The sequence below is a fragment of the Notamacropus eugenii genome, chromosome 2 (assembly GCF_028372415.1).
Source record: "Notamacropus eugenii isolate mMacEug1 chromosome 2, mMacEug1.pri_v2, whole genome shotgun sequence".
NCBI lineage: Eukaryota > Metazoa > Chordata > Mammalia > Diprotodontia > Macropodidae > Notamacropus > Notamacropus eugenii.
The window spans coordinates 343,059,718-343,080,109 of NC_092873.1; the positions used below are offsets into that span (position 1 = coordinate 343,059,718).

The window sequence follows — 20,392 nt, forward strand, 5'->3', positions numbered from 1 at the left end:
AGGTATATGGAGAAGGAGAGGGGTTATGGGGTCAAGTAGTTCAAGACAAATGTAGAGGGATTTGAGACTGAGGAGAATTTATTTCATTTGCTGACATACTTTGTGCACACCTTATTTAGGGTGCCAAATACCAATTCTCTAAGGCAATCAGGGAACTAAATACAAACAGGAATCTCTTCCCTCTTTTCCCTTATAGACCTGTAAGCTTCTTTAGGGAAGGAACTGAGCATTTCTCCTAGAGGGGAAGTAAATTTATAACTGTTTGTTCTTCCACCTTTGCAATGAGGCTGAATCACTCCCACCATATCAGGTGACTGATGCAGACTCCTAGGATCAAAAGATATCTCTCCATGACTCCAGGAATTAACATTCTCTTTCAGGCTCCAAACATTCCAGCCCCACTGGACTTCGAGCTATCCTCTAAATCCACTTTCCATTTCTAGCCTTTTGCATTTGTACAAGCCATGCTTCGGGTTCTTATCTTCCTTGGAGGATCAATTCCTTGACCCTACTCCACATCCCAGTAGTTAGTGCTTTGTCTCTCCTTGAATTACCCAATATCTACTTATCTGAGGACATTTTATCCTTTCCGAGCATCCTCCTTAGTAGAATATAAGTTCCTTCAGTTCAGGGACTCTATTTTTTGTCTTTGCAAGCATTTAACAAATACTTATTGAATCTACAGGGATACATGACAGACTTTAAAAGTCCATATACTTTTTCAGTCCCACTAGCTCTGATTTTGGATCAGGATCTTAACCGAGGGTCTATGGACTTCTTGGGCCTCCTTGGTCAGATTTCATGGAATTTGTATTTTTGGATGGAAAAAAAATACGCATTTGATTTTTCACTGACTTCTAATTGAAACTTATTATTATTCAATTATTTTAAAAATAATAATCTGAGAGGAGGTCCATAGGCTTTGTCAAACTGCCAAAGAAGTCCAATGTACACACATAAAAAACTTAAGAACTCTGGATGTGTGCATGCTTTGGGCTGTGGTATGCAGTAGTGTGTATATGTATGGGTGTGATGTGAAATTTATGACTTCTGCCTGGGGATTAAGAAAAGAGGTCCAAGACGGTCTGGAGCTGGGGAGAGTGATGCAATATTCTGTAGCTGGAAGTGGGGTGTGGAGCTGATAGGGGGAAGGCCAGAGACCAGTAGAAGCCGGAGAAAAATGACCATGAGACACGCAGAGCATCAGCAAGAACATTGTTTAATGATACAGTTGGGTCTGGTTACAAACATCAGAAACCTACAAAAGGACAGGCAGTTACAGGAGTGATCACAGAAGTCTGGGATACAGGTATAGCAGCCACAGTAGCAAGGTTTCCTTTGGGGATGATATGGGAGATACAAATTATCAGGGGGAAACACAGGGATTCCAAGGTAAGGCTAGCCTAGGAAGACAGACAGAGTCATAGAACCTTAGATTGGGAAGGGATGTTGGATCACCTCATCACAAGGGTTATGTGGGGGAAAAGGGTCACTTAGGTTTCTTCTCTCCTCCTTGGCTGAACTTCAGATCTAAAGGAAAGTTCTAAGAATATGAATGGAAGGAAATCTATTCATCTCAGATGTTTCCATGTTTTCCTTTCATATGGGAGCCAGGTATTGAGGCTGTTGGGCCTGTTATCATAGTGATAACTAGCCCCCTTAGGGTAACCTTCAAATGTACCTTGACTGTGGTTTCATTTTATTGGATATGGGAGGTAGGCTGGGATAGCTATTTGGGGTCTTGCCCAAATGCGATGGTCTGACCTTTCAATACTTGGGGAATTAAATTCCTGGACCCCTAGGGTAGTCTAGCATAACCAGGTAGTCCCATATTTCTGGTATCAACCTATCCTGAGTCCATGCTCACCATAAGCAAAACCATTGACTCAACTTGATCAGAAAGGAAAGTCAATGAGTTGTCAAGCCCTTATAGAAGAGTTGTGTTTATGTATGAAGGTGCAAAGGTGGGGATAAGTTCAGGACAAACTGTCAGCTCTCTTTGTCCTCATTCTGAAGATGGGGCTGCTTTTTACCTTACTTCTCCCATCTTTGAAATGAACTTGAGCTCATCTCACCTTCCCAAGGATAATGAGCTTCACACGCTCTTCTGTGCTAACTTAGGTCCCCTACTTCCATGTAACCTTTCTCTAGAGTTATCTTCCTCCCCTGAGCCTGGCCAAGAATCTCTCCCCTCAGGACACATATATGAACAGAAAAAAAAAAAAAGAAACAGAGGCTTTAGTATGTGCCCCTAGGCCCAAAGGCCTGCAGCTGCAGGTACAGGTTATATATAAATATATATATAGAGAATGTATATATATACTGTATATATAATATATTTTTATATGCGGTAGATGTGTGTGTATGATACTGTAGATATGTCACGTTGAGACCTGCATGCTGGTCAGGCAGATAGAAACAGTGGCTGGTTTATTCTTGGAAAGAGTTACAAACCCTGCCCTGTCTGTCCGCCAGCCCCTCAGCCTGGTCTCTCTCTAACAGAGGATAGAAAAGCTACAAATAGAGGGCCCAGCTCTGTAGGGAGGTCCCTTACCACCCTCCCCAATAGCCCCCATCAGGTAGGCCCCAGAGCTGCACTCAGCATCCAGATGGCCAGGGCCACCTCCCAGCAGCTCTAGAGGGTAGCCAGAGTGGTAGCCTTACTCTCTGGAGATGATTGCCATCCTTCCAGCTTCCTCAGCACCCAGGTACAAAGAGACAAGTTGGTCTTTGGAGCTTGGCTTTCTGCTCAAGGTGCTGCCAGGGAGTGGGAAAGGAGGGAGTGGGGCACTAGGATCTAGAAGAGGGCAGCGTGGCTGGTGGACTGTGAATAAGATGAGAGAGAGAAAGAGAGAGAGAGAGAGAGAGAGAGAGAGAGAGAGAGAGAGAGAGAGAGAGAGAGAGAGAGAGGCAAGGTTAGAGAGGTACAAGGATCTGGGCCTTGAAGCTTAAGAGAGGAAACCTGTATGTAAGTAAAAACACAGACACACATTCCCTGGATAAAGACCTACTTCTACTTTTACATTCTCTCTCTATGTATATATGTTCATAGGGGCACCTACACATCAATACATCTACAGGCCCCATACACATTAATGTCAGTCTGTAAATATATGTCTCACTTATTTATTTATTTATTTACTCATCCCTCTATTAATTAATTTTTTTTCTTCCTTCCTTCTTTCCTTTCTTCTTCCTCCTCCTTCTGGCAATCAGGGTTAAGTGACTTGCCCAGGGTCACATAAGCTAGCAAGTGACTGAGGTCAGACTTAGGTCCTCCTGACTCCAGGGCACTGTGCCACCTCACTGCCTTTCATCCACATATTTAACCACCTAATATATGAACTGGCAGTTTTTGTACAAATGAGACATGTCATTGTTTGATTCCCGACATTGCCTCAGGCTGCCCCTCGTGTCTAGAATGTTCTCTCTCCTCAGTTGTTAGTACTGACTTCCCTGGCTTCCTTTTAAGTCTCAGCTACAATCCCACCTTCTACAGGAAGTCTTCCCCAAACCCTCTTAATTCTATTGCCTTCCTCTGTTAATTATTTCTGATTTATCCTGTATATAGCTTGCTTTGTATAGCTTGGTTTGCATGTTATACATAGATTGTAAGTTCCTTGAGGGCAGCCAGTGAGAAAATCTGGCCTCTTTTTGTATCCCCAGAGCTCAGTACAGTACATGATACATAGTAAGCATTTTAAAATGTTTAGTGATTGATTAATTACCAAGAGTACAGACTAGTCAAGAAAGACTGATGTCTAACTTAGCATTGCTTTTCTGACAGTAGATGGGAAAAGTGTTCTGATACCCTCTGATGTCTCTCCTGTAGTTCCCTAGCTCCCATGCCACATCCCAACATTTTAAGAACTTCAGATCAGACTTGGGCTTCTTCAGGAGTGGGGGGACCTGGACTGTCATACACACCCAGACTTCTAGGAGTTAGGGGATGTATGACAGGTTAGATTGCAGAGGTCACAACCTAGGAGTTAGTCCCTCGACCCAGATCTCTTAGTTAAGGAGACCTGGAGTGAGAAAAAGTATGTAGAGAAATGAAGGCACTGTCTAGTCTCTTTAAGTCCTTTTATCCACATAGCTGATACATTCAGATATGGGATGAAAGAGGGAACTCTGAGGTGGTTAGGATGGGGAGTAGTTGTGGGAAAGAGACCCTCTAGACAATTCTCACCTACTAGTGGAGATAGGGGTGGTGGGGGCAGGGGAAGGAGGATTTTAGCTTTCCAAAATATTTCTCAGATTGTTTGGGGTTTGGCAAAACAGGAGTCCCTTGGGATGACTGGGGTGAAGGGAGGGGAGGACACAGGGTGTTAGGAAAATGTCCTCCATATGTTTCTGATTCACTGGTACTGCACAACAGACTGTTTAGCTAGGTCTGGCTGTAGTGTCCAAAAGCTCTCTCCAGGCTCCTGTAAAAGCCTTTTCTCTGGAAGCAGGAAGTCTCATATCCTAGCTGTAAACAAACTCCCCACTGCCTGGAGATCCTGCATGAGGTTAAAGTCAACTGGAGGGCAAGCCTCTATCTGCTCTAAATAACCTTTTAGGGGGGAGCCTCTAATCTTTTTCTCTTCATCAGGCCACTGCAACTAACCTTGCCTCAGAGCAGTCCTTTTTTTTCCCTAAGCAGGTAAAAATATCCTTCTTGTTTTCCCATTTATCCCCAGAGGCTGACGGACAAGGACAAGGGCCAGATGTGCACATCTGCAAATTGCAGTCTGCTTTGCTATGACTGAGTCCAGGTTCCAGCAGATTCCACTCCAGAAATGGTGTCAGGAAGGGGGAGGAATAGAAAGAAAAATTCACTGTAACCTCTCATTTCAGTTAGAGACAGGAAGGCTGGGAGATGGGGGTTAGAAGGCTTGGACTCTGTATTTGGACTCCAGGGACCTCCCTGGGAGCAACGTCAGGGAGGAAACTTACGGAGTAGGAGTCTAGCAGGCTCCCCACAATGGCGGAAAGCAGGGGGAGGAGAAGCTGTGTTTTCCATGGGAAACTCCTGGGAATGTTTCCCCAAAATGTGTATCTTGAGTTGTTGGCTGACCCCAGGCTAGCTCTTTCCCTGCCTCTACCTTCTCCTGCTCATTCTTTCTCCATTCCCCTCACTCCCAGGATCAGTCTTCTCACTGGGGCCTGGGTTGTCCAGATTGTTCTTACCCACTATGTCTCTAAACTTTCTGTGCAGGACACCTCCTTGCCCTTGCCCTTGCCCTTGCCCTCCCCTCACTCTTGCCCTCCCCTCACTCTTGCCCTCCCCTCCCCTCCCCTCCCCTCCCCTCCCCTTCCCTTCCCTTCCCTCCCCTTCCCTTCCCTTCCCTTCCCTTCCCTTCCCTTCCCTTCCCTTCCCTTCCCTTCCCTTCCCTTTCTCTCCCTTCCCTCTTCCTTAGAGTCACTATGACCAGCTCTAGAAAGGAGCCTGGCTGTTCTTCTTAAGCTAGTCACAAAGACACCCTCACAGTAGGCCAACTACCTACTCTAACCATAAGGACTTTTAATTTCAGGAGTGAGTGGCTTCCCCATCACCTGCCTGTTAGTGTATGGTAGTATATGTGTGTGTATATATGTATAAGCTGGGAAAATATGCATATATATGTGTGTGTGTGTGTGTGTGTGTGTGTGTGTGTGTGTGTGTGTGCCTGTGTGGTCTCCACATGATTTTACTGGCTTTAGCCCATTTCAAAGCAGAAGTTGGGAGTGCTGAATTAAAAAACATCCCCATGTGATTTGTGTCTGGGGAGGAAGCAGCCTTTACTTGCTTGGTCTGAACTGGCTCCAGTTCTGATGATCTCCTTTCCTGCTGGGATTCAAAGAGGCGTCTCTGTCTTTTGGCTCCATAGCCTCAGTAAGGTTCTGCTCCTTTGGGAAAGGAGTCACTAGCCTGGAGATCTCTCTGAGGAGCACATGTACTGGGGCCTCACTGGAAGCCCAGTGTAAGGGGAGAGCCTGGGAAACAGGGCTAGTTGAATTAGGTTTACAAATAGGGAAAAACAAGATCCCAGGTCTCCCTTTCCTCCGACTAACCCAATCAAATTCCCAGCCTTACTGCCCTGAAAATAGTCCCTTAACTTTCCTCATGCCTTTCTTTCATAGTTGGGGGAAACTTGGAAGCTGGAGAGACCTACAGTCAGTAGAAGATAAAGAATTCAAGTGGTGCGTGCGTGTGTGTGTGTGTGTGTATGTGTGTGTGTGTGTGTATGTGTGTGTGTATGTGTGTGTGTGTGATGGTGGTGGTAGTTACTCAGTCCACTCTTGCCCTCTGGCTCACATGTTGGTGGTGGGGAGCTGCTGCACCCAGCCCACTTCCTTGTAGGCAGCAGTCACGTGGCTGTAGATGAGGCTACGCAACTTGGACCAGGCTCTCTGTGTCTCAGATGGGAAGTCGTTAGCAAACTCCTCAGCAATCACCTCCAGAATGACTCCAGAGAGGATCTGGGGATTGAAGAAGAAGGGTGGAAGTGAACCATTGTCTCACTACTTCATGCCTCCCTTCGTTCCCTTTAGTACATAGTAGCCACTTCTATCCCACAGTGAACACATATCTGAGCACCTAAGCTAACAGAATGCTCTTACAACTCTAGGGTAAAGACACAATCAGTCGTGCTCAGGGAAACTCAAAGTAGTATGGGAAGCAGAACGATATACAGGAAAGTATGGTCTTTGAGCCAGAAGACCTGTACTTGAGTCCCAACATTTATTATCTGTATGACTCTAGGAAAGTAACAACCTCTTTGAGTCTCATTTCTCCCATCTAAAAAATGAGGGGCTTGGATTAGATGGGTCACCAAAGGTCTTTCCCAACTCTAGTCGTTTATGATTGATTACAAGATTCTGGGAAGACAGTGAGTTTTCCGCCCCCTGGGAATGAGATGAAGAAGTCCTGGCCTTCAATCCCAGTACATTTTGTTTCTCCCAGTGACCCTTCTTGGTTAGGAGCTGGCTTGCGCCATCTCTCTATTAATGTCTAATGAGCTGTCTCCACCCAAGGGTTAGTAGTTAGAGAATCTTAGCAGCTCGGTGAATAGCATAGCCATGAAGAGGGAAGGGTGGAGAGTCCAGGGCAATAATAACTTCTCCCCTCAATCCCCATCCCATAGGTGTAGAGAGGCTGCTAGGCAGTTCTGGTTTGCCAGAGCCTGGGCACAACCAGCTGGCTCCAGGTGACTCTAGGAGCCTTTGGGTAGCAATAGCTGCCCTGCACCTATCTGAAGGTTGGGGTGTACCTTGAAGTAAACAGGCTCCACCTTGTGCTTTAGAGCATGGGCTTTGCCCACCAGTGCCAACACAGAAGACACCTTGTCAGGGTCATGCAGATTTTCCACCACAGTGTTGAGTGCACCCATGACCCGACAGGCATGCTTGCGCAACTGGGGGCTTCGCTCCATCTCCAGCGGCTCTTCCAGGTGCTGGAACTGACTGAAATACTGTTTGGCTGAGGGAAAGTTCACAAAGAACCTGGGAAGAAGAGAGAGGAGAGAGGGAGCAGGAGTCAGTGGGAGTGACAGAGAGAGTGATGCTAAGGCATCACATTTAACTGACACTTTCAGTGACTTAAGGGGGGTTGGGGAGAGGATAATGGACACTCTTTTTTGAGGAGAGAATAGTTCCCATTCTGCTGATTGCAAGAAGGGATCCTTTCATTCTTAGGACTCCCATTCCCAGCACCTAGAACAGTACCTGGTACAGAGTAGGTATTGATTGATTGCCTTCTTCTCACTATCTCATAGGAGGAAATGATTTTAATTCTTCAAAAGAAGAACCCTTCATCATAACCCCATAAACTTTCCTATTTTATATAGGGAATATTATCTTCTTACAGCTAAATTGCAAACTCCATGATGGCATTCTTATCTGAACTTTTTAATCTAGCCTAGTGCCTAGCAAAGTGTTCCATTGAATTACTCCCAAGACAAGTATGTATTAGCTGGTTCCATTTCATGCTCTTTCCTGCCTTCCTGCTGTGCTTCACATTGATTCTCTCTCTACCCCCCCGACGCCTTTCCTCTTCTTCTATCTGATCCATTCTTCACACCCATATCAAGCCCATAATAGTTATTAGTTGATTGGCTGATTTATCTTCATTATCTTCAACATATTGTTATATGTTATCACAAAATTGGAAATTCCCTAATGGGCAGACATCTTTCTGCTCCCAGTATCAGCCCTTTTAAATACATCCCATATCTTTTAATTTTCCTAGAACATCCCCTTTCTGTGCGCCATACCCCGTTCAAAAAAACTTCAATGGCCTTCCATTGCTGCCTATGATATATTGTACAAGCTTATTAGCTCAAGGCATTCTACAATCTTGCCTCTACTTACCCTACAACCTTCTCTCCCCTTCCTCAAGCCATTCCACTTAAATCAAATTGGTCTGCTTAGTATTTCCCAAACTGAATACATCACATGCCTGGCTCTTTGAATTTCTCTCTCCCTAAAATGCCTTTGCCCCCCTATCTCCTTGCCTTGCCTTTCAATGCCCTCTTAGAGGAAGCCTTCTCCACAGGCACCTGGCCACAAGAATGTTCTTTCCAGGATGCCGTCAGTAGCTATCTATCTGTCCCACTTACATGAGAGTTACCATTTGCTACCTTGTATTATTTCTTAGCATTAATGTGTTCTTTCTTCCTAAGTTCTTTGAGAACAAGTTTCTTGGTACCCCCAGTATCTAGCACAGAGAGCCCTATCCATAAGATGATTGTAAATGTTTGTAACAATGATACAAATTCTAGCTATTTACTAGAAATTACTTTGTATCACCTCTTTACATCTTTTGTATTTAATTTTTTATTTACATGTTACTTCCTTCCCACTTTCTCCCTTCAGTAGAAAGTAAGTTTTTTGAGGGCCTGGACCATTTTGTTTTGTCCTTTTTTGTCTCTAAGGCATAGTTCGGTGCCTGGCACACAGTCAGTACTTAATAAATACTTAATGAATTCCTAGTATGAGCCTTTAATGAATATTTGTTGCAAATTACATGATGAATAGGGGGGAAGGCATAAATGAGTTGTAATCCATACCGGGGCAAGAGATGGAAGTGTTTATTGAATTAAGCCTCTAGAAATTCTAGCTAGTACGCAAAGACTAATTTTGTTAATTTAGGCTCTAATTAATTAAGTGATAATATATCTTAACCTTTCTCATTATTAGTAGGGAATAAAACTGGGAATGCATATAAAGCTTTTTCCTACTGCTTTGTGGAAATGATTCTACATCTGGGACCTCCCTGTGTGTTGGGGGAGGAGGGGCATAAGAACAGGAAACAACATGTAAACAGAAAATTAAATACAAAATATGTAAAATTTCTAGTAAATACCTTGAATTAATAGCATCAACAAACACCGAACCTGCTCTCAAAGAACTCAGTCTAATTGGAGAGAGAGGATGCATTCATAATAATAAACAACGATCAAAGATAGCAAAGAATGAGTACCAAATATGAGTTAGGACCAAGGAAAGCTGAAAATATGCCAAAAGAGTTTTGGGCCCAAGCATAGAATCAGCTTTGTTGTTTTTTTGGTTGGGTGAGGGGGTGGGGAGGGAGCATGATTGCAGCAGTGACTTATGATTTAGAAGAGTCCATCTTTGCTGTTGACTCTGGACAAATCAATTGAAAATTTTCTATTCAAATTGCTTTTTGTACATTAAAAAATGAAGGAGAATATTCCCTGTGTCAAAGGTACATAGTGAAGCCCAGTAAGAGGAAAGATAGGAAAGTGCCTTGAATGCATCAACAGAATCTTCATTTGGCCTGATAGGGTCTTGGTTGTTTTATTTTTTAATTATATATCACTATTTAAAAAAAAAATTATTCCTCGATCATTACTACCAAGACCCTGGCTAACAGTATCTCAGGGATCTGCTTAGTTCTATATCCTTAAGGAAAACTGGGCTGGTCACACATACTTCTGTCCCAGCTTCCAGTGCCCTCCCAAATATCCCCCCTCCCCAACTACTCTTGTCCCCTCAGCCGTGTGAGGAGAAAAAGCTAGCACAAATAGGTCCACAGGAGCTGTCATTTCTCTGAGACAGCTGGGCCTCCCAAGACAACCCAAAATAGGTTTCTCTGAGTGTGAGGGGGAAGGTGTCAGAGTTACAACCCAGAGGGGAGTCTCTGAATAGCACTGGGTGTTCCCTCAATGCTTTGCCTGTAGAGTGTATAGAATCCAGTGGGGGAAAGAAATGATTCTTCACCCATAACCCCCTTGCTTGTGAGGATGAAGAACTCTTGTTCTCTCCTCCATCCTACCCAGATTATAGTGAAAGCTGAGGGTTCAGAGAAGAGTTAATGCTCCTCTGACTCAGGAGTCACTGGTTGGGAAAGCATCGGAGGGTGGTGAGTATGGAGAGCAGAAGGGACTTCTGCCTTTGCATTTTCCCCAACTAGGATGCCAAGAGCTCCAAGGAGTTCCATTTATGACCCCAACATTTTAAGGGTGTGCCTGAGAGAGGTAGAAAGATAGAGGTGCCGGGTGACCTTAGGTAGAGGGTTTTAAGAGATGTGAGATAGATCTTGTCCCTAGTCAGTAGTCATGTCCCAGATGATTCAACTTCTGACATATCCAGCTTAAACAAAAGGATCAGAGATTGTGAAGCCAAGTAATAGAATAGCTGGTTGGGAAATATGGGAAATGAGGCAATAAAATAGAAGACTGGGTCAAAGAAATTATTGCTCATCTAATTTCTCCCTGGTCCTGGGACTGCTTGCTTTCGCCTTGGCACAGCTCTCTAGAATTCTGAACTTCTCTAGCTTTTACCCTGTAGAATAGCTAACTTTGTAGCCAATTAGATGGTATGGTGGCTAGAATTCTGAACTTAGAGTCAGGAAGCCCTGAGTTCAAATCCTGCCATGGATGCTTAGTAATTGTGTAACCCTAGGTAAATCATTTTCTCTTGGCCCAAGTTTTGAGATAATAATAGCATCTACTGAACAGGGTGGTTGAGTTTCAAATGAGATGTGCTACTATGTAGGTGTTAATTATTAGCTATGTGTTACCTTTTAGGCTCTGTTCTCCCCCATTCCTTGGAGCGAAAGGGCATCTCTCTTCTGTGGAGTCCCTATTAAGGATATGGCTGACACCAAAATGAACCAAGTAGAGAACTACAGAACTCTACAGAACTCACTGTAGAGCTACAAGCATCAATCCAGGTTATTGTCCCGTGTACCTGGACCAGTGCTGGAGACCTAGCCAATTGAACTGATTCCAATAGAACAACTAGATGCCTCACAACATCTAGTTATCTAAGAAATACTTTTATTGGAAGAAGGAAAAGAAGGAAATGTGCATTTATTAAGCACCTACTATGTGTCAGGCACTGTGCTAAGAATTTTATAAATAATAGTATCTCACTTGATTCTTAAAACAACCCTGGGAGAGGGGCACTATAGTTATTCTTATTATTCCTGTTTTACAGTGGAAGAAACTGAGGCCAACAGAGGTTAAAAGACTTGCCCAGGATCACTCAGCTAGCAGGTGTGAGGCCAAATTTGAACTCAGTTGTTCTTGACTCCAGACTCCAGCCATTATACTACCCAGCTGCCCAATTGTTGCCTTCGTTATCTATGCAACTGTCACTTTTGACCCTAGAGTGCAGATTGAATACCATAGTAGGAATGGAAGCTAATGATAAAGCAGGAAAGAACTGGGGGGGGGGGGGGTATTGTTTATTTGTTTTTATTTTTTGAGTCTTGAGATGCCTTGACATGTTATTGCCCTCAGGATTAGGCTTCAACCTTTTCCCCTCTTCACTGATCCCTCTCCTCCCATTCCTGGGGTAATTTGGTCTCCTCTTTTAGGGGATGACTGATCCCCTAAACTCTTGCTCTGCCATTAGCTTCAGTCATCTGTTGCCAAATTGGGGGCTCAGGTGCAAGTATGTGCACATGTGGGTAAGAACAAGGTTATGGATGCGCAATCTAGGGCATTATGAATATATCCTGTAGATGAATAGTTTATGTGGGTCTAGGCACATGCATATCTATTTGCGTGAGAGTCTGTAGGTCCACTGTGCCTAAATTTGTTCCTCTGTTGTTTCTGGTATGGATTTAAAGACCCTTCCACAGTTTTTCCTTCCTCCAAAGAACTCCTCTAATTTTATCAGGAGAGTTCTTTCTCCCTTTTACCCAGAAATCTAAGTTAAATTCAGGGCATCTTGTTTAATAGCTGAGTCTGTACCGGGGAACTGCCTGTATGTGTTGGAAAAAAGGTTGCCTCATGTGTGCATCTAGGAGACCCTCAGTAGTTAAGAGGAATACTATATATCTGAGAGTAACAATACCACTTGGATAGTTGTGTGGGTGTATAACTAGATAAGAAACCCCAGCTCAAAGGGTGCAGGGTGGGGCCCTTCTGGACAGTTGTTTCCTTCCTTCTTTTCTTCCTTCCGTTCTTTTTCTTTCTCTCTCTCTCTCTTTCTGAGGAAGGAGAAGGAAGATAGGGAATTTCCTCCTGAAGTTCCTTCCCTACTCTGGAAAACCTGACTGTAGCTGTCTCCTTGGAGGGAAGGTGACTTCATATGATCCAGGGTTCTTGTCTTGGGGGATAAAAGCAGATCCATCAGAAGGGAGAGCTTTTTCAGCTCTTGGCTCTGTTCACTTGGTATAGGGATGTTAGAACTCAGATTAAGAGGCCTGAGGAGGGCAAGAGACAGAGAAGACTTTGGAGTAGGGTGTAGGAGGATATAGGAAGGAAATCAGGGTCACTAGGCAGGGGTGCTAGGCCTGAATATGCCCTCTGACCGATTCTCCTAATCTTTGCTCACTTCAATCAAGTGTTTTTTGACCAGGTAGGAGATGTAAACTCCTCCTTGGTTCCTTTCCCACTATGATTCTCAGTTTTCCTATTTGCAAAATGGGGAGAGCACAGCCTTTGTCCCCATTTGAGGTGGGGCAAAATTAGGGTTTGTTAAATCTTTCCTGGAATATTGACTGTGGTGTTGGGGGAAGGAGAGGGTAAAGTGGGGGGGGGGGGGGTGGACACTGTTCTGCGATGGAGCTTCACTTACTAAAATCTGGATGGAGAGAGTTCTGAAACAGCAGAGATGCTATGCCTAGCTGGCCCCTTCCCCACAGCGTTCTTGCGCCTTTCCTTGCGGTTTCCCAATCCCAGGGAAATCCCATGCCCTAGAGTCTGTGGTTCACCTCCAGTGCTTAATCCTCTCCACCTAGAAACCCACCACAGGCCACCACCCGCGCCCTCAAACTGCGTTGGGGTGCTTGGAGTCAGAAGCTGACCCCTGTTACCTCCTCACCAAATGCCTTTTCTTGGGGCTCCAAGTTGGAGTCAGGGTAGCGGCGGGGGCGTTATCGGGGCTGGGTCAAGGGCCCGGAATGACACTCACCTCACCAGGATGGCCACCCCCACGTCCTCGCAGTTGGCATATAGCCGGGCCCACGTATCCTGAACCGCCTTCCTCTCGGTCTCGGACAGCTCCTCGCTCCGCTCCCTCCGCTCAATCTCCATCTCGCCCGGCACTTTCTCCATGAGCAGTGGGGCTGAGGAGAGCGATAGCACCGCTGCAGAGAGCCAGATGGACGCCGAGACCCCGGGGCACCGGGGAAACGCGGTGCGTGCGCTCTGGCTGTGGCAGTGACAGTGTCAGTGTCAGTGTCAGTCTCTCTCTCTCTCTCTCTCTCTCTCTCTCTCTCTCTCTCTCTCTCTCTCTCTCTCTCTCTCTCTCTCTCTCTCTCTCCCCTCCCTCCCCTCTCTGCGTGCGTGTATATGTATATGGAGCAGGGGGCGGGAGACTAGAGTGGGTGGGGGGACCTCAGGGGCGGGGATGTGGTCTGCCGGAGGGGAAAAAATTTCCAGCACCACCAACCAGAGAAGTGAACAGACTGGGATTGGAGCTGGGGAGTGGGAGATCTGACTCCCAGCCTCTAAGCACTCCCCTTGGCCCAGAGCGTGCGTGTGTTATGTAGGTGTGCGTTGGTGTGTCTGAGAGACTCAGGATGGGTGTCACTCCGCGTGGCTTGTCAGTGGCAATGTGTGTGTGTGCAAGAGCGCGCGTGCCTCGGTGTGTCCATATGTGTGTCTGTGCGCATGGGTCTCGCTGCGTGGCGGAATCGGGGTGTGTGCGTGAGTGTGTATGTGTATGTGTATGTGTGTGTGTGTGTGTGTGTGTGTGTGTGTGTGTGTGTGTGTGTGTGTGTGTGTGTGTACTTGTGTGCGCGCACGCCCTCGCGCGTTCGTGCGCGCGTCCCTCGCACCACGGGTGAACTGACTCAAAGTCCAACATTCACCACTGGCATTTTCCGGCTCTTGTCTCCGCCCCGGGTTTGGAGGATTGAAAGCCCCTCCTGCGCCTACACCCGCGCCGGGTCCCCGCTCCTGCACCGGGTCTGCTCTGCTAGATGGGCTCCCTCTCCTTCCTCCCCAATTTCTTCCCAGCAGGAAGATACCTCGGGCCGCTAGAACTCTTCCCTACCACTCCCACTCCCGACCCCCTCCCCTCAGCAAGCTGAGCAGCTTTTATGACTCAGGGCTTTTCTCAGTTTCTTCACTGCTCTTTGGTTGCGGGGGGTAGTTCGGTTGTGACTGGCGGAGCTGGGGCCAAACTCGGGAGAACAGAAGGCTCGCCTCCCAGCAGTAGAGGACAACTCCGCTTCTCCTACCTTAACCTCCCACCTCTCCTCAATCACTAGCCAACGCATACACAGAAGGATGCTGATAAGCTCCTGCTGGATTTCTTTACGGAGGCAGGGTTAGAGAAAAGGTAAAAGTGCAAGAAAAAGCAGAAATGTGGAAAGGCGCCAAGAATGAGGCCTTGTCTCTAGGCCCAGCTGTGGGACTGGGGCTGGGGGCACAGGAAAGTCCTGTGGAAGTTGAGAGAGGCAGCAACAGCGGAAGGGGGTCTTCGTGGTAGGAGTCGGTCAGAGATTGGGAAGTGAATCAAAGGGTCAAGATCAGGACCCCATGGCACCTCCAGAAGATCGATCCTTCCCCCAGTCCAATTTGATTCAATTCAACAAACATTTATTAATTGCCATTTATGAGTGTGTGCAGGAAGATACAGTTTCTGCCCTCAATTCAATTCATTAAACTTCGGAAGCACTTACTATAGGCCAGGCACCAGGGACACAAAAAGTGACAAAAGACCATCCTTGATGTCAAGGAATTTGCAATCTACTGAGGGGATAGAATACAAATAATTTTAAACTTGAACGCCATAAATATGTAAGAGAAGTAGAGAGGTCAGATAAATGAGACTTTTAGGAAGGAAAGATCATGTCTAGTTTAAGAAGCTCAGGGAATCCTGAATGGAACTGGGGGAAGTAATTAGGAGGGAACTCAGGTCTCTCCACTATCTCTAAAGGATGCTTGAGGGAGGAGGTCTAGCCCTCTGATATCAATCTATTCCAACTACCTGGGCCTCTAGAACTCCCTGCCTAGTTGCAAAGCCCCTCTCTGTGTCTGCTGCTAACTTTCTTGTCTGGGGAGGGTTCATGGAAGAGTTTGGGCCTGAGTTGGGCCTGCAATTCTAAATCACCCTGAGAATCAAACAGAAGAGAGGTTTCAGAGCAGATATTGCAGAAGACAGATTTCAGGCCTATACTGCCTAACTGGATCTAAATGGATCTAAACTGGATCTAACTTGAATATCCAGAGTCTTCTGATGTCTGAGCCTCCATTTGGCAGAGACTCAGCTCAGACTACAAGTCCAGGACCTTCTTTCAAATCACCCTTAAGTTCCAAAGTGATGTTTCCCCAGAAGTAGTAGCAATATTAAATGTCTGGGAAGGGGCTACATAAACAGTTCTCACTTTTTCCAGGCAACTTCCAGTTCTCTTGAAAATCTCTTTCCATCGTAGTCCTTTGGTTCAGACAGTTACAAAAGCTGTCTGTCTGTCTGTCGCTGCATCTCTGTCTCTGTCCAGCATATTAAGCACCTTTGGTAAATAATTCAGTGCCGTGCACACAAAGGTCAATAAGACATGACCACTGTTTTCCCTCTTGCTCTTTATTTCACTGACCTTTCTCTCCACAGTGCTAGATGAGATTTCTGAGTATTTAAGTATTAGCAAATTGCTGTCTCAGAAAGGTCCCCTGTCCCAGTTAACTCCTCCCTTCTCCCCAAAGGCACTGAAAACAGAGATAAACTGAGTCAGAGAATAAGTGGAGCTTGGGCCTCTACAGAGGTAGCTTGATATAGTGGAAATAAAGCTGGACCCAAGGAGATCTGGGTATAGATCCTGGATGTGCTACTAATTCACATAATCCCTCTTAACAACCTCATCTGTGAAAAGGAAAAGGTGGACCAGATGGGCTCCAAGGTCCCTTCCAGTTCCAGCATTCTCTAAGGCTGGGGTTCTTTTTTTGCAGAGCTCCAGTTATTTCCCCTTCAGAGTCTTGGGCTATGACTCTCTACCTTGGCCCCTGCTTCTGCTTTAGTACTGAGAAGTACCTTCTGTTGAGAGGACTCAGAAAGAAAAAGGATGAGATTAGTTGTGCTGATTCCTGGACCCCTCCTCTTTCCCTTTCTTCCTCTCTCTCTCTCTCTCTCTCTCTCTCTCTCTCTCTCTCTCTCTCTCTCTCTCTCTCTCTCTCTCTCTCTCTCTCTTTCTGAGGTTTAGGTCGTTTAAGTAGGCCCAGCTAACCAATGTGACATTTATTCTTCCACCTGAAGAACTGTCATTCTTTCTTCCACTCCCCTCCCCAAAATACCTCAACCAGATTAATCAGCCCCACGAAGGTCCATTTTGCTGACACAACTAATCAGCCTTATCCTCCTAATCCAGCCCTGGGAACAGCCAAGGGAGCCTCAAGACAGAGCATTACTGGACTAGCAGAAGACAGCACGCTCCATCACTGTGGGGCCCCTTCCCACCCTTACTGTGGACTGGGAATGGGGGCAGAGGAGGCATGTGTACCACGTTCCTTGTGCTCAGCACTTTGGTCATGCTCTGGCGGAGGTACTTCAGCAATCAGGTCCATCCGTAAGCAATGGGTACCTTCTAAGGACTGGACTGGGGGTGGAAGTTGAAACCAGGTGGGAGCTAGCTGGAAAGCTGGGAGGGAGACTGAGGGTGTTTGGGGAATACTCTTCTCCCTCTCTCCATGCTGAAGGAACTGTGGTCCTCCCTCAAATGCCTATAAGCACATAAGACAGGGTGATGAGAATTCCTTCTGGGAGAATTTCATACACTGGGGTTGGGTTTGAGGGAGGGAGAAGAGGGGGATCTGATACACCACCCTTCAATTTGCCCCCATTACCATTGTGACCTTGCATTCCCCCCACCCACTGCTGACCCCAGAAAGGTTCATGGAGCAGAGGAGACAGAGGCCAGCAGCTTAGACAAGGAACAAGGGATATCTAGCAGGTGAGATTCAAGTGGGAACATGGGAAGGTTTTGTAAGTTATTAAACAAGAAGTAGGCTGTGAGAGAAATTTTCTTTAACTATGTGTGGAAAAAGAGATAGACTACATATTTCCTCTAGTTTCACATATACCCCAATGCCTGTCTTGGCTGTTTGGTTGCTCAAATTTGGATTCTAGCAGCTTTTCATTTTTCTCCTCCTTTCCCTTTGCTCTACCTCCCCACCTCCCTGTACAACCTTGCTGTTTTGGAAAAAGGCTGCCCAAAGATCTTCTATAATGTCTCTTCTGGAGTAACCCTTGTGCCCAAGTTCAGTGTGATAGAGTAGAATAGCTGAAACCAAAGCTTTGCCTCTCTTCTTTCCCCATTCCTGCTCCCCCGCCTCCCCATCCTTGCAGCTTGTAGCTCTCTCTTGCCTGAACTCTCCAGTAGGATTCGATGTCATGTCCCCAATAGAAGGAGCTGGAGGAGTATGACATCATCAGTACTTAGTCCCATTGGCTGGGCAGCCCCTGTGGATAGGACACCACCTTGTGTGGCCATCAGATGTTAACTCTTCCTTAGGCTGGGGCCACTTGTCCTATTGAGTAGTGAATATTTCTGAAAACTTGGTGGCCTCTCTATCCCTGATCTGACTCTTGTCCTCCAAAGCATGGTGAAATAGTTCCTCTGGTCATTAGGTTCCTACGCCCATGGATGAATATTAATTAACCAATCTACACATAGTGCTTGATCATAAAACAAGGTGCTTTTGTATATAATAAGCACTTAATAAATATCTTTTCATTAATTCACTCATCAGTCACTATGTGCAAGGCTGTTCTCTGTGTATGCCCCCTACATGTAGATATTGGGAAGATATTTCCAAAGTAGGCCACGCAATCGTAGGACCATAGGTTTAAAACTAGAAAGAACCTTTATAGGTTATCTAGTTCAATCTTATCATTTTTACAGATTAGGAAACTGAGACCCAGAGAGGTTAAGTCATTTGCCAAGGTTGCATAGATAGTAATCCGCAGAGCTAAGACTCAAACTCAGGTCCTAGAATATCATAATTATAGTACCAGGTCAATTGAGAGAGCTTGGAAAGGCTTGGCCCCCTGCTGTTCTCTTCCTTAAAGTCAGTTAGCCAGTAGTTATTAAGCACATACTATGTGCCAGGCACAAAGAGTAGGCTGTCCTACCTACAGTCCCTAGGGAAACATACCCTGTTCTCTGAAAATTCTCTTTTGAGTGATCAGTAAGGACTTAGGTAGCAACTACTGTTTTTATCAGGCAGTTAAATAGTGCAGTGGATAGAGTGTTGGACCTGGTCAGATTTGAATTTGAATCCAAATCTGTCCTGACTCTTAGTATCTGTGTCACCTTGGGCAAGTCACTTAACCCTGTTTGCCTCAACTCTGTAAAATGAGCTGGCGAAGGGAATGGCAAAGTCCTCCGGTATTTCTGCCGAGAAAACCCCAAGTGGGGTCATGAAGAGTCAGACATGACTGAACAACTAGAACTGTCTTCTCTTTCCAGAGTCAGACTGATGAATAGCTTGGTATAACCATGTGCTTACAATATATCCATCAGTCACAGAAAAGGAAAAATGCCAGAAGCAAGCTTTTGCTTTGCAGTTAGAGAATTTAGGTTTCGGTACTGGCTCTGCCACTTATTATCTGTATGATTACTGACAAATCAGTTTCTTCATCTGTCAAATGACCTTTGAGGCATCTTTCAGTTCTTAATCTATACTATATGAACACAGCAAGCCATGAAAATCTGTTCTTTTTTACCTACTGTTTCCCTACTTCTCAGATCATCATTTTCCTTCCAATGGTTCAATCTTTTAGTTAGAAAGCACCAAAGTAAATCAGTGTCAAGTGGTTCAAAGTTATGAGTTCAAAAGAGGACAAAACCATTCATTGATTCAACAAACTATGTGCACAAAGCTGTACTAGACAAGTTGGGTGGAGGATACAAAAATGAAAAAATGAATGAGTAAATGAAAACAACACTAACATGTCGTCAAACTCAGATTTGGGTCAGTTGCAGTGACTAATCTTAGTCCCAGAGAAAAGAGGAAGAAATATTCTTCTCTCCTCTCAGTGAGAGGTGGGGAATTACAGATATTGAATATCTCATAGACTGTCAGAGGTGGTGTTAGAACTTTCTTCTGTTGGATCTTGCTCAAATTTTTCTTTGTTACTGAAGGGGATTCATTGGTGGAGGGTTTCTATTGGAAAACTATTCTGATGTCAAAAAAGACAAAATAGTTGTTATCATGGGGACCATATGGAAATAAGGGCAAGGATTTATTTTCAGATGACAGTTGTTTATTTGAAAATATTTTTAAATTCCAGAATCTCAGAATTGGAAAGGATCTCAGAAATCATGTAGTCCAATACAAAACTGAACAAGAATTTATTCCAGAATATTGCTGACTAATTATCATTCAGACTTCACTTGAAGAACACTTTTTCAAGTTCCTTTTAGATAACTCTAATGATTGGGAAGTTTATACTTATGTGGAGCCTAAATATTATTTTCTGCAACTCCTTACTCATTAATTCTGGTTCTGCCCTCCAGGGCAGTATAATGTCACAAGACAGCTGGAGATCTCTGCTTTAGAAACATAAATAATTTATCCAACTGTGACTCTAGATCTTGAGAGAAGGGCCTCATCTTTGAGGGAGTATGGAGTGATATTTATTAGAATGGGGAGGAACGTATCCAGAAATACAACACTATCATAAGTTTGGAAGCATTTATATTTTGGTTTTCCATTTCAGCTCAAGCCCTGATTCTCCCTCTTCTTGAGAAGCCTGCTGCATGGTGAAGTAGTCAGCCAAAAAAATGATCACCAATGGATGCATACTTTCTGTTGTTATTTTTTTCTCTTTGGATGGACTGTTTTTCATGAGAACAGGTGTTGGAATTGAGGGAACTGCTGAAAATCTCATCTCTAGAACCTATCTCCTTTTCTCTGAAACTCAACAATTTGACAAGGCCTGGTGGGGAGGGGCCATTAGGGATAGAGCTACCCAGAGCCCTTTGGGCTATCATCAGACTCAGAGGTGG

The 20,392-nt window shown here is 45.1% G+C and overlaps 1 protein-coding gene and 1 long non-coding RNA gene across 3 annotated transcripts; one reads left to right on the forward strand and one right to left on the reverse strand.

Annotated features, from left to right (window-relative positions):
• Positions 1-1,203: 1,203 nt before the first annotated feature.
• On the reverse strand, positions 1,204-14,153 carry CYGB (cytoglobin). Of its 2 annotated transcripts, XM_072645806.1 has the most exons (5): positions 13,354-14,153; positions 7,236-7,467; positions 6,281-6,444; positions 4,610-4,773; positions 1,204-2,824 (listed from the first exon to the last, which is right to left on the reverse strand). In XM_072645806.1, exons 1-4 carry the CDS (start codon positions 13,494-13,496, stop codon positions 4,638-4,640), a joined length of 675 nt encoding a protein of 224 aa, XP_072501907.1. In that variant the 5' UTR covers positions 13,497-14,153; the 3' UTR covers positions 1,204-2,824; positions 4,610-4,637. The 2 variants fall into 2 exon arrangements, with proteins under 2 accessions (XP_072501907.1, XP_072501908.1); XM_072645807.1 differs by lacking the exon at positions 4,610-4,773 and having other exon boundaries at positions 13,354-13,496.
• A 65-nt stretch (positions 14,154-14,218) lies between these two features.
• Positions 14,219-20,122, forward strand: LOC140528200 (uncharacterized). The gene is made up of 4 exons (XR_011975106.1): positions 14,219-14,351; positions 16,751-16,924; positions 17,267-17,332; positions 20,104-20,122. It is a non-coding gene; the product is annotated as an uncharacterized lncRNA (long non-coding RNA).
• Positions 20,123-20,392: the final 270 nt, after the last annotated feature.